Source organism: Aythya marila (genome assembly GCF_965140915.1).
Source record: "Aythya marila genome assembly, chromosome: 20".
NCBI classification, from domain to species: domain Eukaryota; kingdom Metazoa; phylum Chordata; class Aves; order Anseriformes; family Anatidae; genus Aythya; species Aythya marila.
The window spans coordinates 6,648,589-6,671,405 of record NC_139061.1 but is presented as its reverse complement, the minus strand read 5'-3'; the positions used below and the strand labels follow the sequence as shown (position 1 = coordinate 6,671,405).

The 22,817-nt window shown below is 58.4% G+C and overlaps 2 protein-coding genes across 3 annotated transcripts in view; both read left to right on the top strand.

Moving 5' to 3' along the window:
* The first annotated feature begins 130 nt into the window (after positions 1–130).
* On the top strand, positions 131–6,552 carry TSR1 (TSR1 ribosome maturation factor). The gene is made up of 15 exons (XM_082776361.1): positions 131–257; positions 338–441; positions 1,080–1,296; positions 1,376–1,510; positions 2,018–2,445; positions 2,767–2,926; positions 3,152–3,303; positions 3,580–3,782; positions 4,277–4,439; positions 4,670–4,780; positions 4,915–5,047; positions 5,431–5,547; positions 5,795–5,935; positions 6,033–6,107; positions 6,179–6,552. Exons 1-15 carry the CDS (start codon positions 179–181, stop codon positions 6,355–6,357), a joined length of 2,397 nt encoding a protein of 798 aa, XP_082632487.1. The 5' UTR covers positions 131–178; the 3' UTR covers positions 6,358–6,552.
* Positions 6,553–8,203: 1,651 nt separating this feature from the next.
* Positions 8,204–22,817, top strand: part of SMG6 (SMG6 nonsense mediated mRNA decay factor) — a 105,343-nt gene continuing 90,729 nt past the window's right edge. For both annotated transcript variants that reach the window (XM_082776360.1, XM_082776359.1), the window contains exons 1-8: positions 8,204–8,318; positions 9,015–10,779; positions 12,423–12,615; positions 13,001–13,111; positions 13,891–13,997; positions 15,144–15,222; positions 16,400–16,510; positions 17,126–17,338. In XM_082776360.1, coding sequence (XP_082632486.1) covers positions 8,213–8,318; positions 9,015–10,779; positions 12,423–12,615; positions 13,001–13,111; positions 13,891–13,997; positions 15,144–15,222; positions 16,400–16,510; positions 17,126–17,338 — 2,685 coding nt within the window. In that variant the 5' untranslated portion in view covers positions 8,204–8,212. The remainder of the gene's footprint in view (positions 8,319–9,014; positions 10,780–12,422; positions 12,616–13,000; positions 13,112–13,890; positions 13,998–15,143; positions 15,223–16,399; positions 16,511–17,125; positions 17,339–22,817) is intronic.

Here is a 22,817-nt window from a genome sequence, read left to right as displayed (position 1 = left end):
GGAGCGGCCGGCCTCCTGCTTCTTATTTATTTCCCCGCGGGACCGCCCCCCGCCTCCGCCGTCCCTCGGCGCCGCCATCTTGTGCCCTCCCCCTCCTCCTCCCCCTGACGTCACGGCCGCCGCCGCCGGAAGTGACGTTGGGCGGGGCGGCGGAAGTGGCGGGCGGTGAGGCGGCAGCATGGCGGGCGCGCACCGGGCCGGGCCGCTGAAGCAGCAGAACAAGGCCCACAAGGGCGGCAAGCGGCGGGGGGCCGCGGGTGAGCCGGGACGGCCCCGGGAGGGTCCCGAGTTGCCTCAGCCGCTTCCTGACCGGTTTTTGTTCTTCCTCCCCCTTCAGGCAGAGTCCCCGTGAAGGTGCAGAGCCGCCGGCAGCGCCGCGAGCTGGGCAGGGCGGACCGGAGGCACCAGGCCCTGCAGCTCCGCCGGCAGCGCAAGGAGGCGGTGAGGGGCTGGGGGGGGCTTGGGGGGGTGGGGGAGCGTCAAAGCCGTGGTTCTGCGGCTGGATGGGGTTTGGCAGCGGAAAGTTTCCCGAATCTTGCGTGTTTGTGCAGGGTTAGGGGAGTTTTCTGGTGTAAAAGCTCATAGGTGATAGGGCTGCAGGGAATGGCCTCAAGTTTGGTGTTTGGGCTGGAGAAGGGGAGGCTCAGGGGAGGCCTTATTGCTCTCTGCAACTGCCTGAAAGGAAGGGGTGGGGAGCTGGGGTCGGCCTCTGCTCACAGATAACTGGTGATAGGACCAGAGGGAATGGCCTCAAATTGTGCCAGGGGAGGTTCAGGCTGGGAATGAGGAGACATTTCTGCTCAGAAAGAGCAGTCAGGCACTGGGACGGGTTGCCCAGGGAGGTGGTAGAGTCACCACAGCCCCTGGGGGCGTTCAAGGAATGGGTAGGTGTGGTGCCTGGGGACATGGTTCAGTGGGTGACAGTGGTGGTTGGACCAGATGATCTTGGAGGACTTTGCCAACCTTAATAATTCCGTGGCTCTACTGCTGCTTGGGATCTATGGGGCTAGTGAGGCATTTACTGGGCTGAGCAGGGCTTCCTGGCGCTGGGGTTCACACTCTTGGGGCTCTGCCCGCAGGTGCTGGCGGAGAAGCGGAGTTTGGGCAGCAGGGATGGGCCCCCGCACCTGGTGGTTGTGGTGCCGCTGCATGGCAGGGCTGCAGCACACACCGCCCTCCGCCTGCTGCAGAGCCAGGACTCGGCCGTGCTCCGCGTGGACGAGGGGAAGGCTGGGGGCTTCGCCCTCCTCTGCCCCCAGCTCAAGCAGCGCTGGCGGTTTGTGACGGCGCAGACAGGTGAGGAAACGCTGCTGGTCTGGGAAGTTTTGGCTCCGAACCCTTGGCAGCCCCGCTAATGGAGGTGTTTTGTGCTCAGGGGATCTGCACGCTGCCTTAGACCTAGCCAAAGTCGCCGACTCCCTCCTGTTCATCTTGGATCCTGTGGAAGGCTGGGACAGCGCAGGGGAGTACTGCCTCTCCTGCCTCTTCGCACAGGGGCTCCCCAGCTATGGTAAGAAAGACACATCAGGGGGTTCTAGCAGGCTACAGATCCAAGGGGGTGCTCGATGGGGGCTTAGTGTTGTAATAAACAAAAACTCCTTATGGAAATAGGTGATCACAGGTCTTCAGCATCTCTGTTTCTGCGTATAGGTCAGGAAAACGCCCCTGTTGTGCTGCCTCTGTGTGTTATCATCCTGGTAGGGCAGTGCTAGAGGTAAAAAGGTGTCCTTGGTGCCTGTAGGTGCCTGCTGGCTGTTCAGGCACACAGAGCAAAAGGATTCAGATGCGTTCTTGCTAAGTTCAGTGCCTCAGTCCCTATCTCCATGGTCTCTTTTAAAATTTTATATCCGAAGACAAGTTTTATGTTTTGTTTTTTTCTTTTGAAGGGGTGAGGCTGCCTCTGTAGCTTGTAGTGTCCATCTCGTTTGGTTGTTTGGGTTGCAGATAGGCAAGGCTGTGTTAATGCTTGGTGAAAGGGGCGTAAAAACCTAACGGTGACCTCTGCCCTGTGCCGTAGCTCTTGCTGTGCCGGGGGGCACTGACTTGCCGCCGAAGAAGCGGATCGACGCCAAGAAGAAACTTTCCAAAGTCATCGAGAAGCGCTTTCCAGAGGCCAAGCTCTTCTCCCTGAACACGGAGCAGGAATCCTCGCTGCTGCTCAGGCACCTCGCCACGCAGAAGCAGCGGCACCTCGCTTTTCGGGACAGGCGGGCTCACCTCCTTGCCTACGCTGCCGAATTCCTGCCCAGCCCAGAGAGCGACAGGGTCGGGACCTTGAAGGTGTCCGGCTTTGTCCGGGGCCAGCCCCTGGACGTGAACGGCCTGGTGCACATTGTGGGGCACGGGGACTTCCAGATGAGCCAGGTGGATGCGCCCCCCGACCCCCTCTCTTTGAACCCCCGGGTGGTGAAGGGACGGAAAAAGACGCAGGACATGGATGTGCAGGTGCGTGGGAGCTCGGGGCTTTGCCGGGCCCCTTAAAACACAAAGTTTTGAAACTTTCCTCTAGAAAAAGACAATTTGGGGTGTGTGGTCGAGGGCGGGGGGAACATGGAGCTGTGTGAAGAGAGGATAGGTGCAGTTCTGCACACAGCATGTGATTACTGTTGGGTTACAACACAACCAAGGGAGTTCCTGCTGTTACTTGTCAGGGCAGGGATATTTTTGGCAGGGAGGGTTGTGGGAGGAGTTAGGCTTTTGTTTCAGACCGAGGGCTGGCTTCAGTTGCACCTCTTCCCAGCTGGGGACTCTGCTTTTGCCCTTCAGGAGGACTGTGTGAACGGCACTGAAGAGATGGAGGAAGATGTAAAGCTCTTGATGAAGGCAGACACAAGCAAGCAGGAGTCCTTGCAGTCAGAAGTGGTTCCTGACCCCATGGAAGGGGAGCAGACGTGGCCAACTGAAGAAGAGCTGCAGGAAGCAGAGGGTGAGTAGCAGCAGGATTTCCCTGCTTTTCCCTTGTCCCTGCTCAAGGGGTTGTTAGAATCAGTGGGATGGCTGTGGAGGAGCCAGGGTTACATCGTCCCTGCCTTGTCGAGGCTCTGACAGATCCTGTGCAGGGAAATGGTGGCTCGGGAGGTGGTCGTGGCCGTTGTGATGTGAGGCAGGGGGGAAATTCTTCCTGTGCTGACTGCTGCTGGGAATCCCACAGCTTCTCAGCGGGCAGACAGGGTGGTGAAGGTCCCCAGGGGCACGTCCAAGTACCAGGCTGCATGGATCGTGGAGGACAAGGAGGGCAGCGATGAAGATGGTGACGTGGATGATGACATCGATGATGATATGATGGAAGAGGCAGCTTCCCAGGTACTTCTCTGAGCTGATCTGGGTGCCGTGGGATATCCTAGCAAGGTCCTGTCCTTCCAGCTTTCTCCAGGAAAGGGCCCAGCACTGAGCTAGGACTTGCCTGGCTTTCCATCCTTAAACCTCTCACACGTATCCTGTTGCTTCTTTGGGCTGTTTGCTACCAAAATGAGGGACTGTGTTGTAGCCATGGTTCACGCTGCCCAAATACAGAGTTTTTGGGGCTGTGCAGACACCAACAGTTTGTGTGCTCACGGGCTCTGCGCTGTCCTGTATCAGGAGGGGGAGAGCAGCGCGGAGGAAGAGGAACACTCAGAGGAGGAGTGCGAGACCATGACCGTGTCTGAGTGCGTGCGGGACGACCAGTACGATGAGAAGGTGGAGGAAGATGAGCAAATGCTGGAGAAATTCAAGCAGGAGAGAATGGACGAGATGTTCCCGGACGAGGTGGACACGCCGCGTGATGTGCCCGCCAGAGTGCGGTGAGGATCTGCGAGCCGTGCAGGGAGAGGGGCTGGAAGGGGCCTGGCTGTGAGGGTGGGGCAGGAAGCCTGTGATGTCTCAGCCACGATGTCTGAACCTGGCTGAAGGAACTTGTGAAGATGAACCTTTAGGCTCTGAGGCTTCCAGGGGAGATGCTACTGGGGCAGCGTGCTGAGAGAAGGAGCATGGTAGAGCCCTAACGCGAGGGCAGGTTGCAGCGTGCATCTCAGCAGCTGCTTGGGTTGGTGAAGCCTCTTGGCTTCTCTTTTCAGCAAGCACCGAGTGCACGAGGAGTTCAGAGATATCTCATCTTCTGCAGCGATGTGACTGTCTTCTGTGTGGGTGGTTTCCTGACTCAGCTGCTGTGCTTACCTCTCCCTGCTCTAAGATCTTTTCTGTGAAAGCTAACGTTTGCTTTGCTCCCTTTGCCCTTTCTGAAAGTGACTCCCTGTGGATTTGTAAAGCGTTTTCTTTCCTGTTTTCTGTCCCTTAGGTTCCAGAAGTACAGAGGGCTCAAGAGCTTCAGGACTTCTCCGTGGGACCCCAAAGAAAACCTCCCACGGGACTACGCGAGGATTTTCCAGTTCCAGGACTTCTTCCGCACCAGGAAGCACCTCTTCCGGCAGATAGAGAAAGAGGAGGCCGAAGGAGCTTTGGTAACTCCCTTTCCTCTCACATTTCCATCTCTTCCCTGCCACGTTCCCTTGCCCCTAGTGGGAGAGGTTTGGCAGGGAGGTGGCTGCGTGGATGGTTCGGCCAGGCGGCTCTTAGCCTGACGCCACAAGTACAGCTGGTGCTGCTCTCCTGGCTTCCCTCCCTAGCCCTGTGGTTCTCCAGACCCCGTTTCTATTGAAAGAAGTGCTCACAGCTCATCCTCTCTCGGCAGGTCGGCTGGTATGTCACACTTCACATCTCCAACGTCCCTGTCGGGGTGATGGAGAGCTTCAGAGAAGGGAAGCCGCTCGTCCTCTTCGCCCTGCTTCCTCACGAGCAAAAGGTGACCAAATACAGCTGATTCTGGGAACCCTTTGCCAAGGGAATTTGTCACTGCTGCAGTTTTTGTTGCCGTCTGCTCTGGCTTTTATTTGCCCACGCTGCTCCCAGCCTCTCACGCTGCTGCCTCTCCCGCAGATGTCTGTGCTGAATTTCCTGGTGCGGCGCCATCCGACCAGCAGCGAGCCGGTGAGAGCCAAGGAGGAGCTCATCTTCCACTGCGGCTTCAGGCGCTTCCGAGCATCCCCCCTGTTCTCCCAGCACACCTCAGGTTTGTGAGGGGCCGCTGGGGGGGGAGAGAGAGCGGTTGGGCTGGGGTTCCCAGGGCAGGAAGCCCGTGATGTCTTAGCCACGATGTCTGAACCTGGCTGAAGGAACTTCTGACGACTCACACCTAGGCACTGAGGCTTCCAGGGGGGACACTGAGTAGCGTGGGGGCTCGGGCAGCGTGGTTTTCTGGTCCTGGCAAGCTGGTGGCAGGCTGCGTGCAGCCAGCTGGGAGCTCAGAGCATCCCTTTCATTCCAATGCTCTGCACCAGCAGAGAAGCACTGCACGTGGCCTGTTTTTTGCTGCCAGGGCAGAGCTTGATGGGGTTTCCCAGCGCTCTGAGGACTGCCGTTGGGCTCAGCTTGATCATTGTTGTTCTGTTCTAGCTGATAAGCACAAGCTGGAGCGTTTCCTGCGCCCGGATGCTGCCCTGGTGGTGACCGTGTATGCTCCCATCACTTTCCCTCCTGCCTCAGTGCTGCTTTTTAAACAGAGGAGTAACGGTGAGTTGGACACAAATGTTAGCAGGCGTTGTGTGCTCTACTTCTGAATTGCAGGTATTCAGAAAGCACGGCTTGGAAAAGACTTGGCCTTTGTGCTGTTTGGGCAGATTAACACGGAAGGAGCTGAGTTATCACAGCCACTTTGTTCCTGCTTTGGGGTTGCTCTGGGCCTGGAACGATTTGGGGAAGGGTTTGTGGTGGTGAGGGAGGTGATGGAGACGTGGCTGGTAACGCCTGCGCCCTGCAGGAATGCACGACCTCATCGCCACGGGGTCCCTGCTGGCCGTGGACCCCGACAGGATCATCATCAAGCGGCTGGTGCTCAGCGGCCACCCTTTCAAGATCTTCACCAAGACGGCGGTGGTGCGCTACATGTTCTTTAACAGAGGTACGGCGCGGCTCTGGGCTGCGGGAGCAGAACTTGGAGCAGCCATGGTTGGGTAACAAAGCCCCTTCCTCACCTCCTCCCCTGCTTTGATCTCCAGAGGACGTGATGTGGTTTAAACCGGTGGAGCTGAGGACAAAATGGGGTCGTCGGGGACACATCAAGGAGCCGTTAGGTAGGTCGGGTTCTGCGTTTCCTCTCTCACGGTGGGCAGCAGAGAGCTAACGGCCTCCTCTCACTGCCTAGGTACCCACGGGCACATGAAGTGCCACTTCGACGGCCAGCTGAAGTCGCAGGACACCGTGCTGCTCAACCTCTACAAGCGGGTGTTCCCCAAATGGACTTATGATCCCTACGTCCCCGAGCCCGTGCCCTGGGCGAGGAGCGAGAGCGCGCTGCCCCTGCAGGAGGTGGAAATGGAATGAGCCTGCAGGCAGCGTGGCCAACGCAGACGGTGCCTTAGCCTCTCCGACGTGTCCTCGGCCTGTGTGCGTGGGGACAGCGCTGATGTCCTGGCCGTGTCGGTGCTGGGCTCGGTGCTGGGGCAGCTGTCTCAACAGCTGGTGCTCAGGTAGCAGCTGCAGCTATTTATTTTAATGAACGCTGTTTTTAAAAATCTCTGAAGTCCCTGTGTCTCGGTGGGGGCTGGCTCTGGAGGCTGTGAACCCTCAGGGGCTCCTCCCTGTCCTTGCCCTGCCCCGGCAGTGGGTAAGGGGATTTTCCTTTGTCCAAGGAGTTTGTTAGAAGTTGTTGAGGACACGGGGAAAGGTGAAGTAGCAGCTGGGTCGTGGCAAAGTGCAGCTCACTCGAGGCCTTTTCCAGAGCTGGAGGGCTGGGATGGGTGAGAACAAGCAGTGCTTCGCTTCCCAGTCCCTTAGCTTTGTAACAAAGCGATTTGGGGCTGCAGGGACCACCACCTGCTTATTTCTTCAGAGAAGCTGTCAGCCCTCTGGTGCTGTCCATCTGTTCTCAGGAGCATATAAACCCCTCTGCACAAACTCAGAGCAGGGCTCTCACTGCTAGAGCCCCCACTCTGTTCCCATTTCCCTTCCTGGGGGAGCTCAGGTCCACGTTTCCCCCACACAGCACAAACCCAACGCTCTCCACGCCCCGTGGGACTGCCTGGAACCGCTCTGAGAGCGCAGCCAGGCCTCCCCCACCTCCTGTTGGCTCAGCAGCTTCGTCCTTTCCCCCCCCAGCCTCGTGGCTGGAGAGCAGCAGCTGGCCCCCAGCACCCAAAACGTGCTGCTCCGGGGCTGCCGGGGGCCCTGGGCGTGCTTCTGCCTCTGCAGCACATCGGAGAGGGGGAGCAGAGCTTCCGCCAGCCCTTTCCAGCTGGAGGTTGGGGCTGTTTGCTCAGCTGCTCCTGGCAGCAGGGTTTGTACGGCCCTGGGACAGCGCAGGGGGGAGAAGGACGGGGCCGGGCATGGCTGGAGGCAGCTCCCTGCTGGGAGAGGGAAGCCAGGGAGTGCTCACCTCGATTTCTTCCTCCAAAATGACCAGGGCATCATCAGTCAGATCCCTGGGATGGGCAGGATTTTTCTTTTTTTAAAGGGATGGTTGAGCTGCTGCTGCCTGGGGAGCCTTCCCCTGCAGGCACCGCTTCCCTAAGGTGCTGGTGGTGGCAGCTGCTCCTCCTGCACTCATCCCTGTGCCCCCAGTGGGACCCACCACTGCCTTTACCTACAGCGAAGGAGCCCTGAGTGCTTCTGTAGCACCTCAGCTCCTTGCTTTGGGCTCTCCCTCCCCTCCTCCAGCACCTTTTGGGGCAGCAGGGCTGTGCCAGCGGGGCTGCATCCCCCCCTCCTCCTCCTTCCCTCCAGGAGCAGGGATCCACCCCCGGCTCTCCAACCTGGTTACCCACCTGCCTTACTTTACCACCAGGCTGCCCCTGCAGGCTGTTCGCAGCCTTGCGAAGGGAGAAATCAAATCCATGCTGCAGAAAGCCCCGAGCATTGGGGAGCCCCACTGTGTCTGTGGGAGATCCCGTACGGCTTCAGGAGCGAGCCCCAGAACCCTGCAAGACCATAGGGCCACTAGAACCCCTAATAGGACCACCACAACCCCAAATAGGGCCACTAAAACCCCGAATATCACCACCAGAACCCCCAGTAAGGCCACCGGGACCTCCAGTAGGGCCACCAGCGCCCCTAATAGAGCCACAGGGGCTCCGTTCCGCGTTCTCTGCTACCCTTTTTGTCCCCTCCCGGCCGCCGTCCCTCCCTCCCTCCCCCCCCCCCCTCCCGCCCCGTCTCCGCGGCGGGCCGGGCGCGAGGGAAGATGGCGGAGGGCCTGGAGCGGGTCCGCGTCTCGGCCGCCGAGCTGCGGGACATGGTGGCCGCCCAGGCCCGCGCCGCCGCCGCCGCCGCCGCCGCCGGGAGGGCAGGTGAAGAGCCGGGGGAAGGCTTCAGGGAACGAGCTTCGGGGTTCGGGGAGAGGGATCCGAGATCGTCGCCTCCGAAAGGCGCCGGGGGTGGGCGGGGAGCGGGGCCGCGTCCTCGCTGCCGGTCGCTGTGGGGAGAGAACGCGGGGGGCGGGGGCGCGGCCCGGCGGCTGTTTGGGCCCCTGTCCCTCTGTCTGTCCCCCTGTCCCTCTGTCTGTCCCCCTGTCCCTCTGTCTGTCCCTCTGTCCCTCTGTCCGTCCCTCTGTCCGTCCCTGTGTCCGTCTGTCCGGCTCCATAGCTGCCCGGAGAGAGGCAGCCGGGGGTGAGCGGGGTGCCCGAAGGCAGGGAGGTGCCCCCGGAGGCGGCTGGGGGCTGGGGGCTGTCAGCCCCAGGGCTGGAAGCTCTCTCCCGGTTCCTCGCATCGCAGCCGGCCGCTGGGTTGGGTTGGCTTCGCTCTCGGCACGCTGCTTCTTTGGGGTGAAGCTCGTTGTGGGGTTTGTTGCGTGTGTGTGGGGCTGGGCAGCTCCACCCGGCTTCGTTTTCTGGTTCCCTGTGAGCCCCGCCTGAGAACTTCAGGTCTGGTCTCTGGGATCAGCCGCCAGCACCAGGCTCGCTGCTTTTGCTTCATATTTACATATTTGTCGTTATTTTCTTCTGGTGCGTGGTTGGAGTAACTCTTATCTCTCCATCTCTTCCTAGAAAACGTGAAGGAGGTGAAGGAGCCGAGGCACCGCAAAGACAACAGGCGCCCGGACCTGGAGATTTACAAGCCCGGCCTCTCCCGGCTGAGAGGCAAGCTCGTGTCACCAAAGCATGAGGCCGCCGGGAAGGAGAGGAGCGGGACCGAGGAGAGCAGGGAGGAGAGCGCTGCTGAGAAGGGCCCTGCAGCAGGAGGGGCTCCTCCGGTCGCAGACGACTTCGGCAAAAGCAACAGCCCCAAGCAGAACGGCCCTTTGCAGGGGAACGAAGAGACGGAGGCTAAAAGTGGGTGGCAGAGCCAGGAGAGCTCGTGCAAACAGCTCGCTGCGGATGATTGGTGCCCCAAAACCACGCGGAGAGCCAAGAAGCCAGACCAGCAGATCTACCAGCCCGGCAAGCGCCTGCATTCGGTCGCCAAAGACCCAGCCCCGCGCTCGGCTGCTGAGGAGGTCGCCTGCAAGATGGAGCAGCTGAGGGTGGAGGGAGATGAAGAGGCCGAGAAAGGGACCGGAAAGGATGCCAGAAAAATCAAAGCAGGCAAAGAGGACAGAGAGGGAAGCCAGGCTGGGGAAGGAGGGAAAGCCTCGAGGGGAGAAAAAGGAAGGCGGACGGAGCGAGGCGACAGGCTGAGGAGAGCAAACGAGGAGGTGGCGCCGGGGAAGCCGGGCTCCACCAAGCGCTACTCCCGCTCCGACAAGCGGCGCAGCCGATATCGAGCCTGCAGCACCAGCTCGGCCGGCAGCAACAACAGCGTGGACAGGGCCCCGCTCCTGGACGGGGTGGAGAGGCGGCAGGAGCGTGCCAGGGAGAGGCCACGTCCTCGGAAGCAGCTCTCCGCGTCCTCCACGGACTCCTTGGACGAGGACAGGATCGACGAGGCAGGAGCGTACGTCCCCGGCAGGCTCGGGGACAAGAAGAAGCGTTCGGAGCAGAGTCGGGCTTCTCGGAGCGAGAGCGAGTGGAGCAGCAACGGCCGGGAGGCGAAGGGCTCCTTCCGAGTCACGTTTGACAGCAGGACCATGAGCAGGGACATCAGCCTGGCAGAGGCGGATAAAAAAAAGCCCCTGAAGGCGTTTTGCAATGACTCAGAAGCTTCGGAGGCCAGGAGCCAGAGCAGAGAGCCCCAGGGGAGAGGCCGCGGGATCCTGTTCCTGCCTGCCAACACCGACCTCTCCGCCAGCACCTCGGGCTCCCCCGAACCCGGCCACCCCGGGCCCCGCCTGCTGCTCGCCGGCCCCAAAAGCTCGCGGAGCCGGGGCCGCGGCGGCACCGCTCGCAGGCTGTGGGACCCCAACAACCCCGAGCAAAAACCTGCCCTGAAGAGCCAGAGCGCTCAGCTCCACTTCCTAGACACGGACGACGAAGTGAGCCCCCCAACCTCCTCCTGGGGGGACGCCCGGCAGGCCCAACCCTCCTACTACAAGTTCCAAAACTCCGACAACCCCTACTACTACCCCCGGGCCGCCGGGCAAGGCGCTCAGTATCCCTACGCCGGGTACTCCCTGCAGTATCCCGTGGGGCCGAGCAACGGGGTGTACCCGGGAGCCTATTACCCGGGCTACCCGGGCCAGGGGGGGCAGTACGCCTGCGGCCCGCTGCCCCCGGCCCCTCTGAGTGCCGAGGTGGAGCAGCAGATGCGCAGCATGCAGCAGCAGGAGCTCAGCAAGCTCCTGCGCGAGGCTGGGAACCAGGAGCAGCAGCTCAGCAACCTGCTCTCCAGAGACCGCATCAGCCCCGAGGGGCTGGAGAAGATGGCCCAGCTGAGGTTAGTGGTAGGGGCGGTTCTGCTGCCGGCACGGGGCGCTCCCGGAGGGCCTGGGAGAAGGAGATTTTGGTGTCTGGGAGGCCGGGGCAGGAGCTCGCAGGCTTTTGAGGTGCTGGGGCTGTTTGTCATGTGCTGGTGGCGTTTGGTAGCAGAAGGAAAGCGTGGGTGAAGATCTTGTTTGCCCGGGCTGGGAGCGAACCATGTGGCTCCTCGTGGTCATGGAACGCCATGTGTGTGTTGTAGGGAAACAGGAGCAGGGCAAGCACCCCCTGTGGCTCTCGGGTTCTGCTCTTGCTGGAGCTGCTCTCTCTTGGTTCCAGTGCTTTGGGTGCTTGCTGGTGTGCTTCTTTCTCACCTGCCCTCAGTTATCAGCTGATTTACATCGTGGGCTTCACCTCAGCGACTGTTTGTGCTCTCAGAGCGCTGCCTGGCTGCCCGCGTGGCAGTGGCAGCACTTCCCAAGCAAGGGGCAGTTTGGTTCTTGGCACCGTTCAGCCCCGTGCCATGTGCCAGTCCAGGGGGTGGCCTGCTGGGGTGCCAGGGAAGTGACAGCGGTGCCCTGAAGGGTAGCTCACACGGCCGTAGCGAGGTTCTAGCCGGCACCTTCCACGTTTGCTCGTGACCTCTGTGTCTCTGGGGCTCCTCAGGGCCTTATTTTCAGAGCCAGCTGGCAGCACACCCAGCAGGTGAGCTCATTTCAGAGCCTGTGGCAGTGCTGCTGTGGCTGGTGCTCCTGCCCTGCCCCAGGAGCAAGGTACAGGTGGCCTCATCCCCGTCCTTTCAGTGCATCTCCCAGGGTGTGCTGTCAGCCTGTCCGTGGAGCTGCCTTGGCTCTTGGCTTCAGGGGTTTCTTGGCCCTGGGGCTTATTTAGGACAAGAGGGAACGGCCTCAAGTTGTGCTAAGGGAGGTTCGGGTTGGGAATTGGGAAAAACTTCTCAGGAAGAGCAGTCAGGCACTGGGATGGGCTGCCCGGGGAGGTGGGGGAGTCACCGCTCTGGGGGTGTTGGAGGAAAGTTTGGATCCGTTTCACCGGGAGCTCCCCCAGATATGGTGGAGCTGCTTCTAGCCTGTAACTGTTTCATTAAGGTCAGAGGAGGAATCCTCCTCCGGTGGCTGGGCTGGGCTGTGGGGGAATGAGCTTTCTGTTCCTCTGAGGCTTATTTCCTTCAGGTGTAATTTTCTGTGCTCATTTGTGAGGGATTAGGGTCTCTGTTTCACCGTGTATTTTGGTTGGATGGAAGGGAGGGACGCATCACTGCAGTGCCAAGACATCTCCTGCTGCCTGGTTCCGTGCGTGCTTATTCCTGGCCCCTAGGAGCTGGGCAGTGCTCAGAAGGAGCAAATCCTGCTGGTGTATCAGGAGGCTGCGTCCTGCTCTTCCCAGTGGCAGAGCTGTCGCAGGGTCTCCTAGCTCTCTGGCAGGCACAGAAGGGAGCCGGTCCTTTCAGATTTGCTCTGCTGGAGCCAGAAGGGTGATGGCAACAGCTCCTGTCTCTCTAGAACATGCAGAAGCATCAATTACTGCAGCTTGTGAGCGGGGTGAACTGCTGATGCCTCGTTCTTGCTGGGTGAAAAGCATCGGGTGGCTCAGCACGTGCCCTGCAGCTCAGCTGGGTGCACCCCTGCCCGTGTTTCGCCCTAGGGTGGAGATGCTGCAGCTGTACGAGCGCTGCATCCTGATGGACATCGAGTTCTCAGACGTGCAGAACGTGGACCAGCTGCTGTGGAAGAACGCCTTCTACCAGGTGATCGAGAAATTCCGCCAGCTTCTCAAGGACCCGCTGGGGGAAAACGCCCAGGAAATTCGGATCAAACTTCTCCAGCTTCTAGATGAGGTAAGGGAGAAAGAAGCCCAAACCCCACTGAAGCTTTGGGTGGGACTGGGCGGTGTTTGGGGTGGTGTAGGTGGACGACGAGCCTTCCTGGTCCTGCTTCTATCTCTGTGTGCCTTAAGCCATGCAGGGAGAATGCTCAGCTAGGTGGTGATTTAGTCCAGCAGCTGTGGGTCCAGGTGGACGTTTGTTGTAACTTAAACCAGGCTTGTTTTGGTGGTCCTAAAAACGTCTGAGATGGGAGATTTTTGGCCTCATCGTTACTTTCTGAAGAGACACAGCCCAGACCTCAGGGAGAGGAACCTTTCTTGCCCATGGTAGGGCTGGTGTGGTGATTTTGCCTTGCCTGGGAGGTTTGTACCATCCAAGCACGCGTGTTTTTTTGCAGGGCGCTTTGTTTTTCGATGGCTTGCTCCAGAAGCTGCAGGTGTCGTACCAGTTCAAGCTGGAGGACTACATGGACGGGCTGGCCATCCGCAGTAAGCCCCTGCGGAAAATGGTAGGTTGGCTTCCCCCTGGGCACTTCTCACCCCGTCAGCTGCACGCAGCGCGCTGAGCTCAGGCTGCTGCCCGTGCCAAGAGGTAGGCAGCTGCACTGAATAGATGTCAGTGTGTTTGCAGGGAATCTCAGCTGCTGGAGAACTTGTTGAACCAACTCCAGGGCATTAACATTTCTTGGCATCCTTTGCAAAGAAGGAGCTCTTTTTTTTTTTTTCGTTTTCTTTTTTCTTTTTTAAAATCAGCTCTGAGACCGGGCCTAATAAAGGGAAGGAAGTGCCCAAAGGTGCCCTGGCTCGGCCTTAGCTCTTTAACATCTCTAATTCCTGTGTGTGGAACTCAGAATAAGGAACAAGGGGAGCGAACAGTTGCGCTGTCTCCCTGACACATGACGGCGATTGCCCTGAGCTGTGAGTGCAGGTGTGAGGGACAGCTGGAAGAGGATATTTTCGGCCAGCTCCATTCCCAGAGATGTGTTTGTGTTAGCCAGTTCGTCCTCCTCAAATTGGTCATGGGCTGAATGAGCCACAGATTCCGAAACCCACCTCCTCTGGGCGAGAGCTGGGACGTTGATGTAAGGGAGTAGCTGTCTGGGGATTGGGTTGCCCTTACAAGTGCTGAACCAGTGCCCTGGAGCCTCCTCATTTTAATTCTCTGGCCCTTCCGTGAGCCCCTCAGGTTGTCAGTGACCTCCTCCTGCAGTCCCTGCACGTTCACTGGGGTTTAAGGTGAGCCAGGGGTGCGCAGCTCCCACGTAACGTCCTGAATTGTTTCTTGCAGGTGAAGTACGCGCTGATCAGTGCCCAGAGGTGTATGATCTGTCAAGGGGACATCTGCCGGTACCGAGAACAAGCAAACGATACGGCCAACTACGGAAAGGCACGCAGGTATTGTGTTCCTCACCCCAGGGCTGAGGAGAGCTCTTCCTCTATCTGGTTACAAGGGATGCATCTCGTTTCGTGCTTTAACTTGCCTCCAGCCTCTCTTCACGGCTCCTCGTTGTGCTGCAGCCCTGTGAAGGTGCGAGGTGTAGCCTAGACTGCTTCGTACCCCAGTCAGCACCCCGCAGATCTGTCTTCCTCCAGCTGTCTGGCATGGAAGTCGTTCTGTGCTGATCCTGCGACAGGCAGAGTTTGTGGTGCTGAGGCTGGCAGAGGGACTGCAGTGTTTTCTGCTAGCTTCTCAGCTAGGGGAGGTTCCCCTCTACGTGTCCATATGTTCCGACTGCATCAGGAGTTACTGGCGCTTGTTGCTTCCTGACACTCTTGCTTTGCCTGGCATACTGTCATTTTTTCAGATTTTTGTATTTATTTATATTTTTTTTGCTGGAACAAAGACTGATGGCGTGCGAATGAGCCTGTCACGGGGCATGGAGCCCTGAAACTTGTAGTGGTTTGCAGAACAGGGCAGGGAAAGCTGCCTGGTTTGAACCTGGTTTGAACTCCATGGCATCATGGAGTATGCTGGTATCTGAGGGGCTGGGAGGAACGTTGTGTGTTTGTGATGTGTCTGAAGAGAGTGACAGATCCGTGTGGCACGATATAAACTGGACAACACGATTGAGGGAAGATAGGAGGGAGGAACGGGCTGCCACTGAACTGACCTCTCGTCTTTTGGGATGATTGAATATCTTGAAAATATTGGGAATGAGCTAAGCAACCAGAAAGGTTTGGTTCCAGCTGCCAAAAAGGCTAAAACGGGGATGGAGAGAGAAATGTTTCCTGCATAGCCCATTCTCCGTGCCTGAGGCTGGACTGGGGACAGCGCTTGCTGCATCTGGCTAAATGCTTGTCTTCAACCTGAGCCAAGAACATTTCTTTCTTCAGCTTTCTGCCTCGCCCTCTTGTCCTGTGCCCTGGTTCTGGCTCTCCGGGCTGGGTACAGGCTTGCTGGCTGTGCACGCTCACGCAGGCAGAGGGCACTTGTGCAAAGGGCCTCTTCCCTGCAGGGCCTCCAGCGCTTCGGAGGGAATTCTGTGCCCTTAACAGCGAGGAAAGCAACCTAACTTTTTCTCTGGTTCTTCCCTTCCTCAGCTGGTACCTGAAGGCTCAGCAAATCGCTCCCAAGAACGGCCGCCCGTACAACCAGCTGGCGCTGCTGGCCATCTACACGGTGAGGTGCTGGGCGTGCGGGGATGCAGCAAGCACAGGAAGAGCCTCTGGGAGGGTTAGGGGTTTCCATCTGGCGGAGGAAGACGTTTAAGGCAGTGCAGATGTGTTGTTTTTTTTAAAGAAAGAAAGGCTGATGGCAGGGCGTGCTCTGTGGATCCCAGCTGTTGTGGCTTCAGGCAGCTTGGTTAGATCCGCAGTGCTGCTGCAGGCTGTCAGCATCCTGGGGACTGCTCTGTAGGCTGTGGAGTGCACACATTTTGAAAGGGGACTGCTTCTAAGGTTTTGCACGAGATTCTTGTGCTCAAGACCATGCTGTTGCGAGGATTCTGCTTGCCACGTCTTCAGTGAGCCTGTGAGCAGCAGTCTGAGCAACATCAACACGACTTCCTGAGCTTTGAGTTTTGCTGGCTACTCCAGCCATGCAGCAAAGCTCGTTGCAAGGAAGAATTGCAGCAGATAATGGGGGCATCAGAGCGGGGCATGGGGACAGGTAGGGAACTGCCCATACAATGCTGAAAGGTGCTGGTTTAAAACACCAGTTCAAAACTGCAGCGTTTAGAAATGCACTTCCCTAGTGGCTGGGAATGGTTTTTCTGGCTCCCAGCATGGGGCTCGGAGCAGCAAAGTGTCCTGCCATGCTGTGACGGTCTGTAAGGCCAGCAGCACGTGGACAAAACCCTAAATAGCTGCGGGTTGGTGGCGTAAAGACTTGAAGGCTGCTTTCTCAGTGCTCCCTGTGCTGGCGTGGGGGAGGAAAGATGCCGAGAGGTTGCGTGAGTGTGCAGGGATTAGCCCAGGGGCAGGCTGAGGTGCGGAGGGCATCCTTCTACACCCCTGCCAGGAGCCTGGCACAGCCTTCAGTATTCCTGGGCCTCTGCTCTTGTAAAACCCACGTGGAGTCATTTCCATACTCATAGCAATGTTGCAGAGTTGTTTCCTGACCTGTCAGGAATTCACTGTTTGTACCGTTGCCCTTTGCTGTGATGTCTGCTGAGAGGTTTTTTGTGTGAGCCTCTGGGTTAACGGCTCCTGTGGCAGCCTCAGGGCTAGGGCGAGTCTGCAGGCTGAGAGGGAAAGGGGCTTGAACGCGGAGGGAGAATTATCGGGGGGCTTGGCCTCAAACTTCCCAGGATGAGTGCTAGCTCTGAGCCCGGTTGTGCTTTTTTTTTTTTTTGCAGAGGAGAAAGCTGGATGCTGTCTACTATTACATGCGCAGCCTGGCTGCCAGCAACCCCATCCTCACGGCCAAGGAGAGCCTCATGAGCCTGTTCGAAGAGACAAAACGCAAGGTGAGTGGGGGCTGAGCTGCGGGACGCGGCGGCTGCCTCAGCTGCCTCTCAGCTGGAGAGCTGAGGTCTGGAGAGAAGGGTGCTGGTGGCTTTGGGGCTCGGAGGCACCACCAGTTGACTTCTAAGGAATTCCATACTGGGATTCAAAAGAGAGAGAGAGAAAAAATGATGCTGCCTGTCTGCAGCCAGCTTTTGGGGTTGTGTAGTCAGCTGAATCTCTTATTTCTGGGTCACAGACTGTCAAAGAGCCCGGCTCAGCAAGGGCTGGAGGTTGCTGTGTTTTGCAGCACGGCCTCAGCGTGCAGCTGGATTATTGCCTCATCCCAGCGAGGCGGGCGGCAGAGGCTGCAGTCCCTTTGTGCCCCAAATCAAAAGTGCAGCGTGTCGGCTGCCAAGCGCTGCTAGGACTGGGCACGGCTTTTCTTGTCCCAGTGCAGTCAGATTCAAAAACCTCTCACCCGTGTCGTCCTGTAGTGTCAGAAACCAACTTCTGAGCCTGTCAGTGAGTTATTGTCATTTTGAAGCTGGTACAAAAGCCACTTTCAACACATAAATGAGATATATTTTCCCTGCCCCTCGATCCCTGGGTGAGCTGAGCCTGTCCTGTCCTCGCAGGCGGAGCAGATGGAGCAGAAGAAGCACCAGGTGCTGGAGCTGAGCCCCAGCCGCCGGGGGAAGGGCAAGAAGCCCACGTTGCGACAAGTCGGGGACGACGCCACGCGGCTGGAGATCTGGATCCATCCCTCCCACCCCCGCTCCTCCCAGGGCCACGAATCCGGCAGGGATTCTGAGCAGGACAACGGGCTTGGGAACCTCAGCCCCAGCGACGTGAGTACTGCAGGAGGCGGCTGTTGGCTTTGGTGTCATGTGTTTGGAATGCGGTGGAATGACACTGGATCTGTTTTGCTTTCCTGTTGCTAAATTTTCCAGTGTTCTGGCTTCCCCTATGGGAGCTGTGCCTGGGTCAGGCTGAGGAGCTGGTGACCTCGTGCCTCTCATGTTTAAGGCATGTTGTTACCATCCCTTTCTTGGCAGCACGTGCTGCTGGGGCTGATGTGGAATAGGAGAGGCACAAACAGAAGATGCAGCGAAATGCCTCTGCTCTGCAGGCTCCGACCTGGGCGAGGTTGCCGGTGGGAAATGAGGTCAGGTGCTGGAGGCCGGGGGTAACGGTGACCCGGGGAGCTCCAGGGCTTGTTCTGGAAGCGAGTCGTGTGTCCCAGTACAAGCTCCCAGTCACCTGGCGCTGGGACAAACGCGAAAACCATGCTTTTAATTTCCAGTGTAGGTGTTACGCTTGCAGTGCTAGTTCTGCTGAGAAAATTCTCCTGTAAGGATTAAAAAAATAGGCTACTGGTGTCCCTGACCAGGCGGTTCGAGCTCCGTACCTTGCAGAAGGGGCCCGGGTGAGCTCTGTTTGTCAGGCCCAGGAATGCAGGCAAAGGCAGCGCTGGTTGGGAGCTCATCCTCTAGGAATCCTTGCATTGCTTTGGCACATGTGGCCTGCAGGAGGGCTTGCCAGGGAGCTCGGGGCTGCCTGTCCTAAAATGGCTGTTCAGGATGGGAGCCGAGCTGGGAAGACCTTCTGTGCACGCTGTGGGGCCCAGCGCTTCTCCAGCGCGCTGGCGCTTTTCTAACTGGTTTGTGACTTCAGCTGGGTGGAACTGGGGTGAAGTCTCCGAACTGGGAGATAAGCTCTGGCACACTGCTGCTGCATTTTTTCGCTGTTACTGCCCTCGGTTGTTTTCCCTCTCCTTTGGCTTCTCTTCTGGAGACCTTTGCTTCCTCAGCATCATCGGCAGGAACGTGCCAGGCTTTGGCGTCTCCATAAATCACTGGTGGACGTGCTCTGACATACGATGCCGTGAGTGTTTCTGAGGCACTGGGAGTTTCTCCTTCGCACTACTCCCATGTGGGGTGGTGTAACTGCTGGCGAGCTGGGGGCAGTGATGTTTGTGGTGTCTGCAGTGCGGCGATGTTTGCTGGAGCTTGCCCTCGGTCTGCTCAGTGCGGGCTGCACTGCCTGAAGCTCAGGCCACTGGCAGTGCCTGTACAAACTCTGTCTGGTTAGTCTTGGTCTCTCCAGCTGTTTGAAATGTTAGTGGCTGCCCCCACTAACACTGAGAGGCTGCACAGCCAGAACCCCAAAGGAGAGCTGAGGCCACAGATTTGGGCCCTGCTGGTTGTGGCAGCCGAGATTTTTCGATGTGGGCTGCAGTGCGCTGCTCTGCTCCTCTTCTGCTGGCACAAATGCTCAGGGAGCCGTGCCACGACCGTGTCACCAAACCGATCCGGATGAAACACAACCAGGTGAAGCAGAAACGTGCGGTCTGTGTCGCTCCCAAAGTTCCCATGCTGCGAAGCTGAGGGCTGGACAAAAGCAGCAGCTCTTCGGGAGGAAGCTCTGCGCTTCTGGAATCCTTGAAGCTGTGGCCTCCTCCCCTCATCCTCACCTCGGCGGTGCTTTCGGGGGCTGGAGAGGAGCTGAGCAGTCTGCCTGCTGCCACGGTGTGGCACTGTTTGGCCTCGGAAAGGCCCTGCCTGGGCCAGAGGCAGGCGGCAGCCCTCATCCTGGCAGCACCTCTGCCCCACATCGCATCAGGCCCGTTCCCCACGCGGGCTGGGGCGGAAGGGAACAGCTCTGCTCCCAGGGGAAGTGTGCCAGTGCTTACGTGTCGTTTCAGAGAAATGAGTCTTAAACCGTGTCACTGCCTCCTGGTGCCTTCCTTGCCAGCGTGAGCCCTGGGGAAGGCTGGGGCTGGTTTTTCGTTCATGCTGACATTTGTGCTCTGCAGGTAGCTCCTCAGCTATCAGCCTTTGTGGCAGCTGCTTGCTATTTCTGGCCCAGATAAAGTAATTTTTTGGCTCAAAATGGGAAAATTTTGAGCTTTCAGAAGCAGGGACAACAACACAAGCGTAGACCCGAACAGCTCTGGCCAATACAAGCAGGGTGGGAGCAGGCTCCTTGTGCCCTTCCCTTCAAACCCAGCCCGAGCTAAAGGAGCCTGGCAGCTTTGGGATGTTTTCCATCCTTGCTGGCTGCCTCCTTTGCTGTGCAGGCAGCTCAGTACCAGTGCTGCCTGGGGGCACTCTGGGCAGGGAGATGCTTGAACACTTCCCTCCCAGCACCTACTCATCCTGCTGCCCTGTCAGCGAGCAGAGTCTGCTCAGTACATGCCTTCAGGCTGTTTTTTTTCTTTTTCCTCCCCCTTCTGTGGCCCTATATAAAGACCCAAACCCCATAACTTTGTTTCAGGGACAGAAGCTAGCCGAGTGGGCTCAGCAAAGCGTGACAGCGAGGCTGCAGAGGGGCAGCCCGTGCTGCAGCCACCACGGTGGCACAGGCAGCGTGCGGCGCTGGCAGCTCGCCTGGGCGCTGTGTGTTTAGGGGGAGGCTTGGCACAGTTTTCTTCTTCGAGGAAGATGCAGAACTGGAAGCATGTGCCATCTGCCTGCACCAAGGGCCGTGCAGCTTCGTTTGGCCCCTCTCTCATTAACTGGATTTGGTGCCGCTGGCACGGAGGGCACGGGGAGGGCTCAAAGCCAGCAGAAGAAGCGTTTGGGTCGAAGCCAGGCCTTTTTGTGCTTAGGCTTTTGTCCGTTAGGCCTGCAGCCTTTTGGAGTTTCGTTCTGTGAATCTTTCCTTCTGGCCGTTCTCTGTGGTCTCCTGTTTGTTGTTTGCTTCTAGGTGTGCAGCGACACGAGAATCCGGGCTGCCCCGCTGCCCTGCTTACCCCACAACACGAGCTTACTGCCTGTAGGATTCCTACGAGAAAACCAAAAGGGAGACTGAACCAATGCGTGGCCGTATTCCCTTTTTTTAATAACAAAACCAAAAGCTGGATAGAGCAAAGCGAGCTGGAGAGCCGGGTCCTGTTTCTTCGCTGCCATTGGTTTCGTTTGCCTTGGGTCTGTCTTGATCTCAGGTCTGATAGTGCCGGCTGCAGCTTGCTGCGCAGACTGTGAATTGGTAGAGTAAACAGGGCAAACGTGCCGCCAGTCTCCTGAGAAAGTGTTAATATTACACGGCGTTTGAGATTTTAATCACCCCTGTCAGGAAATGCTGAGTTAAGGTTCCCACAGTTGCAATTGCCCGCTGCCTGCACGCTGCAGCAGATACTTCCTTATGTGATCACGCAGCGTGCATGCACCACAGATTGCTCCATAGCTGCAGCTAGGATTAGGGAAGAGAGGTTTTCCCTTGGCGCTCCAGTAATTGAATAATAGTTCTCTCCAGATGTCTGAATGCTTCGGAATCATTAAAGAATTAAGCCCGCTCGACTCTTAGCGAGAGGTCAGCCTCGTAGAGCCAGCGCGGGTTTGGCCACCCCAAAAGGAGGGCCACCCAAAAAGCCCCTAGGAAGGCTGAGAAAGAGTGGAGATGTGCTGCAGTTGAGAAGTTCAGAGCGGGTTTTCACCTCCAGCTCTTTGCTTTCCTCTCAGCAGCAGGGAACACGGACATCGGGGTTCCTGCAGGTGGGCGGCGAGTGTCACCAGGAGCTCTAGCAAAAAAAAGGGGAGAACAAAGTTCTCGCACCGGGCTGGACGCGGTATCCTGCTTCTGCATTTCCTCCTGGTTGCACGCCCTGCTGTTCCGTGGAAGCTCGCTGTACGCCTGGAGTCAGGCCGTGCTGGCAGCGGGTGCAAGTGCCAGGAGACAGCAGCAACGCGCCGGGGCTGTCAGCAGCGCCTGTCCCGGGGTGGGAAGCTCTAGAAGTTGAGACGAGCATTAAGCATGCAGGGAGGTGGGCCTCTGCTCCTCTCTGGCATGCTGAAGGTGCTGTCGTCTCACAGCAGGGGCGGTTGTGAGGTTTGTCCTGCTGCTTTTTGCCCCTCTAGGGCTGGATTCAGCCAGCCGGGAACTCGTCTGGCAGTGCCTGGTTGGGGTTGGCTTCACGATAGCTCTAACTGTGATTCTTTTTTAATTTTTATTTCTGAGGTGAGGCGTGTGCAAGGGTTCTCACCCATCTTTCTCAGTCCTTCTCTCCTCTCAGTTTTATTTCTGTCATTGCTCATCTCATCCTAGCACCACGATGCTGCATCCGATCATGGTCCAAGGCAGGAGGAGGCATTTTGGGGAGCATTTGTGCCTCCAGGAGCACTGGGGGGTCCTGGGGGCTCCCTGAGCCTCTGCCTTGATGGCGGGAGTGCGTCCTCGGTTGGGAAAAGGGTCAGTGTCCCGGTCAGCTCCTGCATGTTTCACATCCGTTTTTCCTTGGCTGTGTTTGTTGTTTCTGCTCTGTGTACTTGTTCCTCTTCGGCAGCAGCCGCTCGGCTGACTCTGGGCTGGCTCTTTCTCCCGGCTGGCTTCAGGCTCTGCAGTTTTTCCTCCGGGGTTCCGCATCTGGAGAGGAGCGCTTCTAGGGCAGCAGCAGGATCAGCCCTCCTCTTAGGCTTTTTGGGGTTTTGGCAGCGGCTTTTGGCTGTTTTGCCCCATCAGCCCGGCCGCTGTCTGGGCCAGGCACACGAGGTGGTGGCAGGGACCTGGGTTTGGAGCTGGGGTTCCCTGCTGCCACTGCCTGCAGTCCCTAGGAGCTTCTGGCTTGCCAAGAGCCCACTGTGGTGTGATCTGAGCATCTGTGAGCCCGATACCCGCAGAAACACCCCAGTTTATTTATTTACCCTTCCCTGTCAGCTCGTTTCTCACCTCGCAGCTCTTCTTCGTGACACCCAAGTAGGAATCAGAGATGGGTGGCAGTGGAATTGGTGGTGTTCTGTACCAACAGCAGCTCTGCCACACGCACACGTGGCCAAGAGGCCCCTTGGGAAGCTCCCTGATCCGAGGCACCCATCCCCGGCTCTGCTGGTGGCAGCCTGTGTCCACCCCGCCGGGCGGCGCTTCTGGGGACAGTGAAGGATGCTGCCTGCTCCCTTCTCTTCCATCTAGGCTCTGAAGGATAATCCCTGCTGGCAGGAGTACAGGGCTCTGCTTGCGGCCTGTGGCGTCAGGTGGGCAGAGTGCTCACACAGGTCCATTTTAGGAGCCTGTGGTGGGGAAGACGAGCCCGAGCAGCCAGGGCTGTGCTCCTGCTTTAGCTGGGCAGCCCAAAAGCCCGGCCGTGTGACGGAGCAGGCTCTGCACTCCCTGCCTGCTCCCTGCCTTCCCCTCGCTGCTGCTCCTGCACAGGGCCACCCTTCAGGCTGCTGCTGCTGCCCTGGGAGCCCCCAGCCCCGCGCTAACTCTCGCCTGCTTTTATTTTACACCCAGCGTTGTGCTCCTGTACAGACAGCAGAGGGGACGGAGGCCCCACGAGCCCGGCAGTCCCTGGAGATGCCCAGCGGCCGGGCTGGCCACCGAAGCCACTGC

What these genes read in the sequence shown, in the direction of transcription:
- TSR1 (XM_082776361.1), top strand. Translation starts at nt 179, where the DNA reads ATGGCGGGCGCGCACCGGGCCGGGCCGCTGAAGCAGCAGAACAAGGCC. An exon ending in GCCGGCAGCGCAAGGAGGCG is followed by an intron (nt 442 to 1,079) that starts GTGAGGGGCTGG and finishes CTCTGCCCGCAG; the next exon opens with GTGCTGGCGGAGAAGCGGAG. An exon ending in CTACATGTTCTTTAACAGAG is followed by an intron (nt 5,936 to 6,032) that starts GTACGGCGCGGC and finishes TTTGATCTCCAG; the next exon opens with AGGACGTGATGTGGTTTAAA.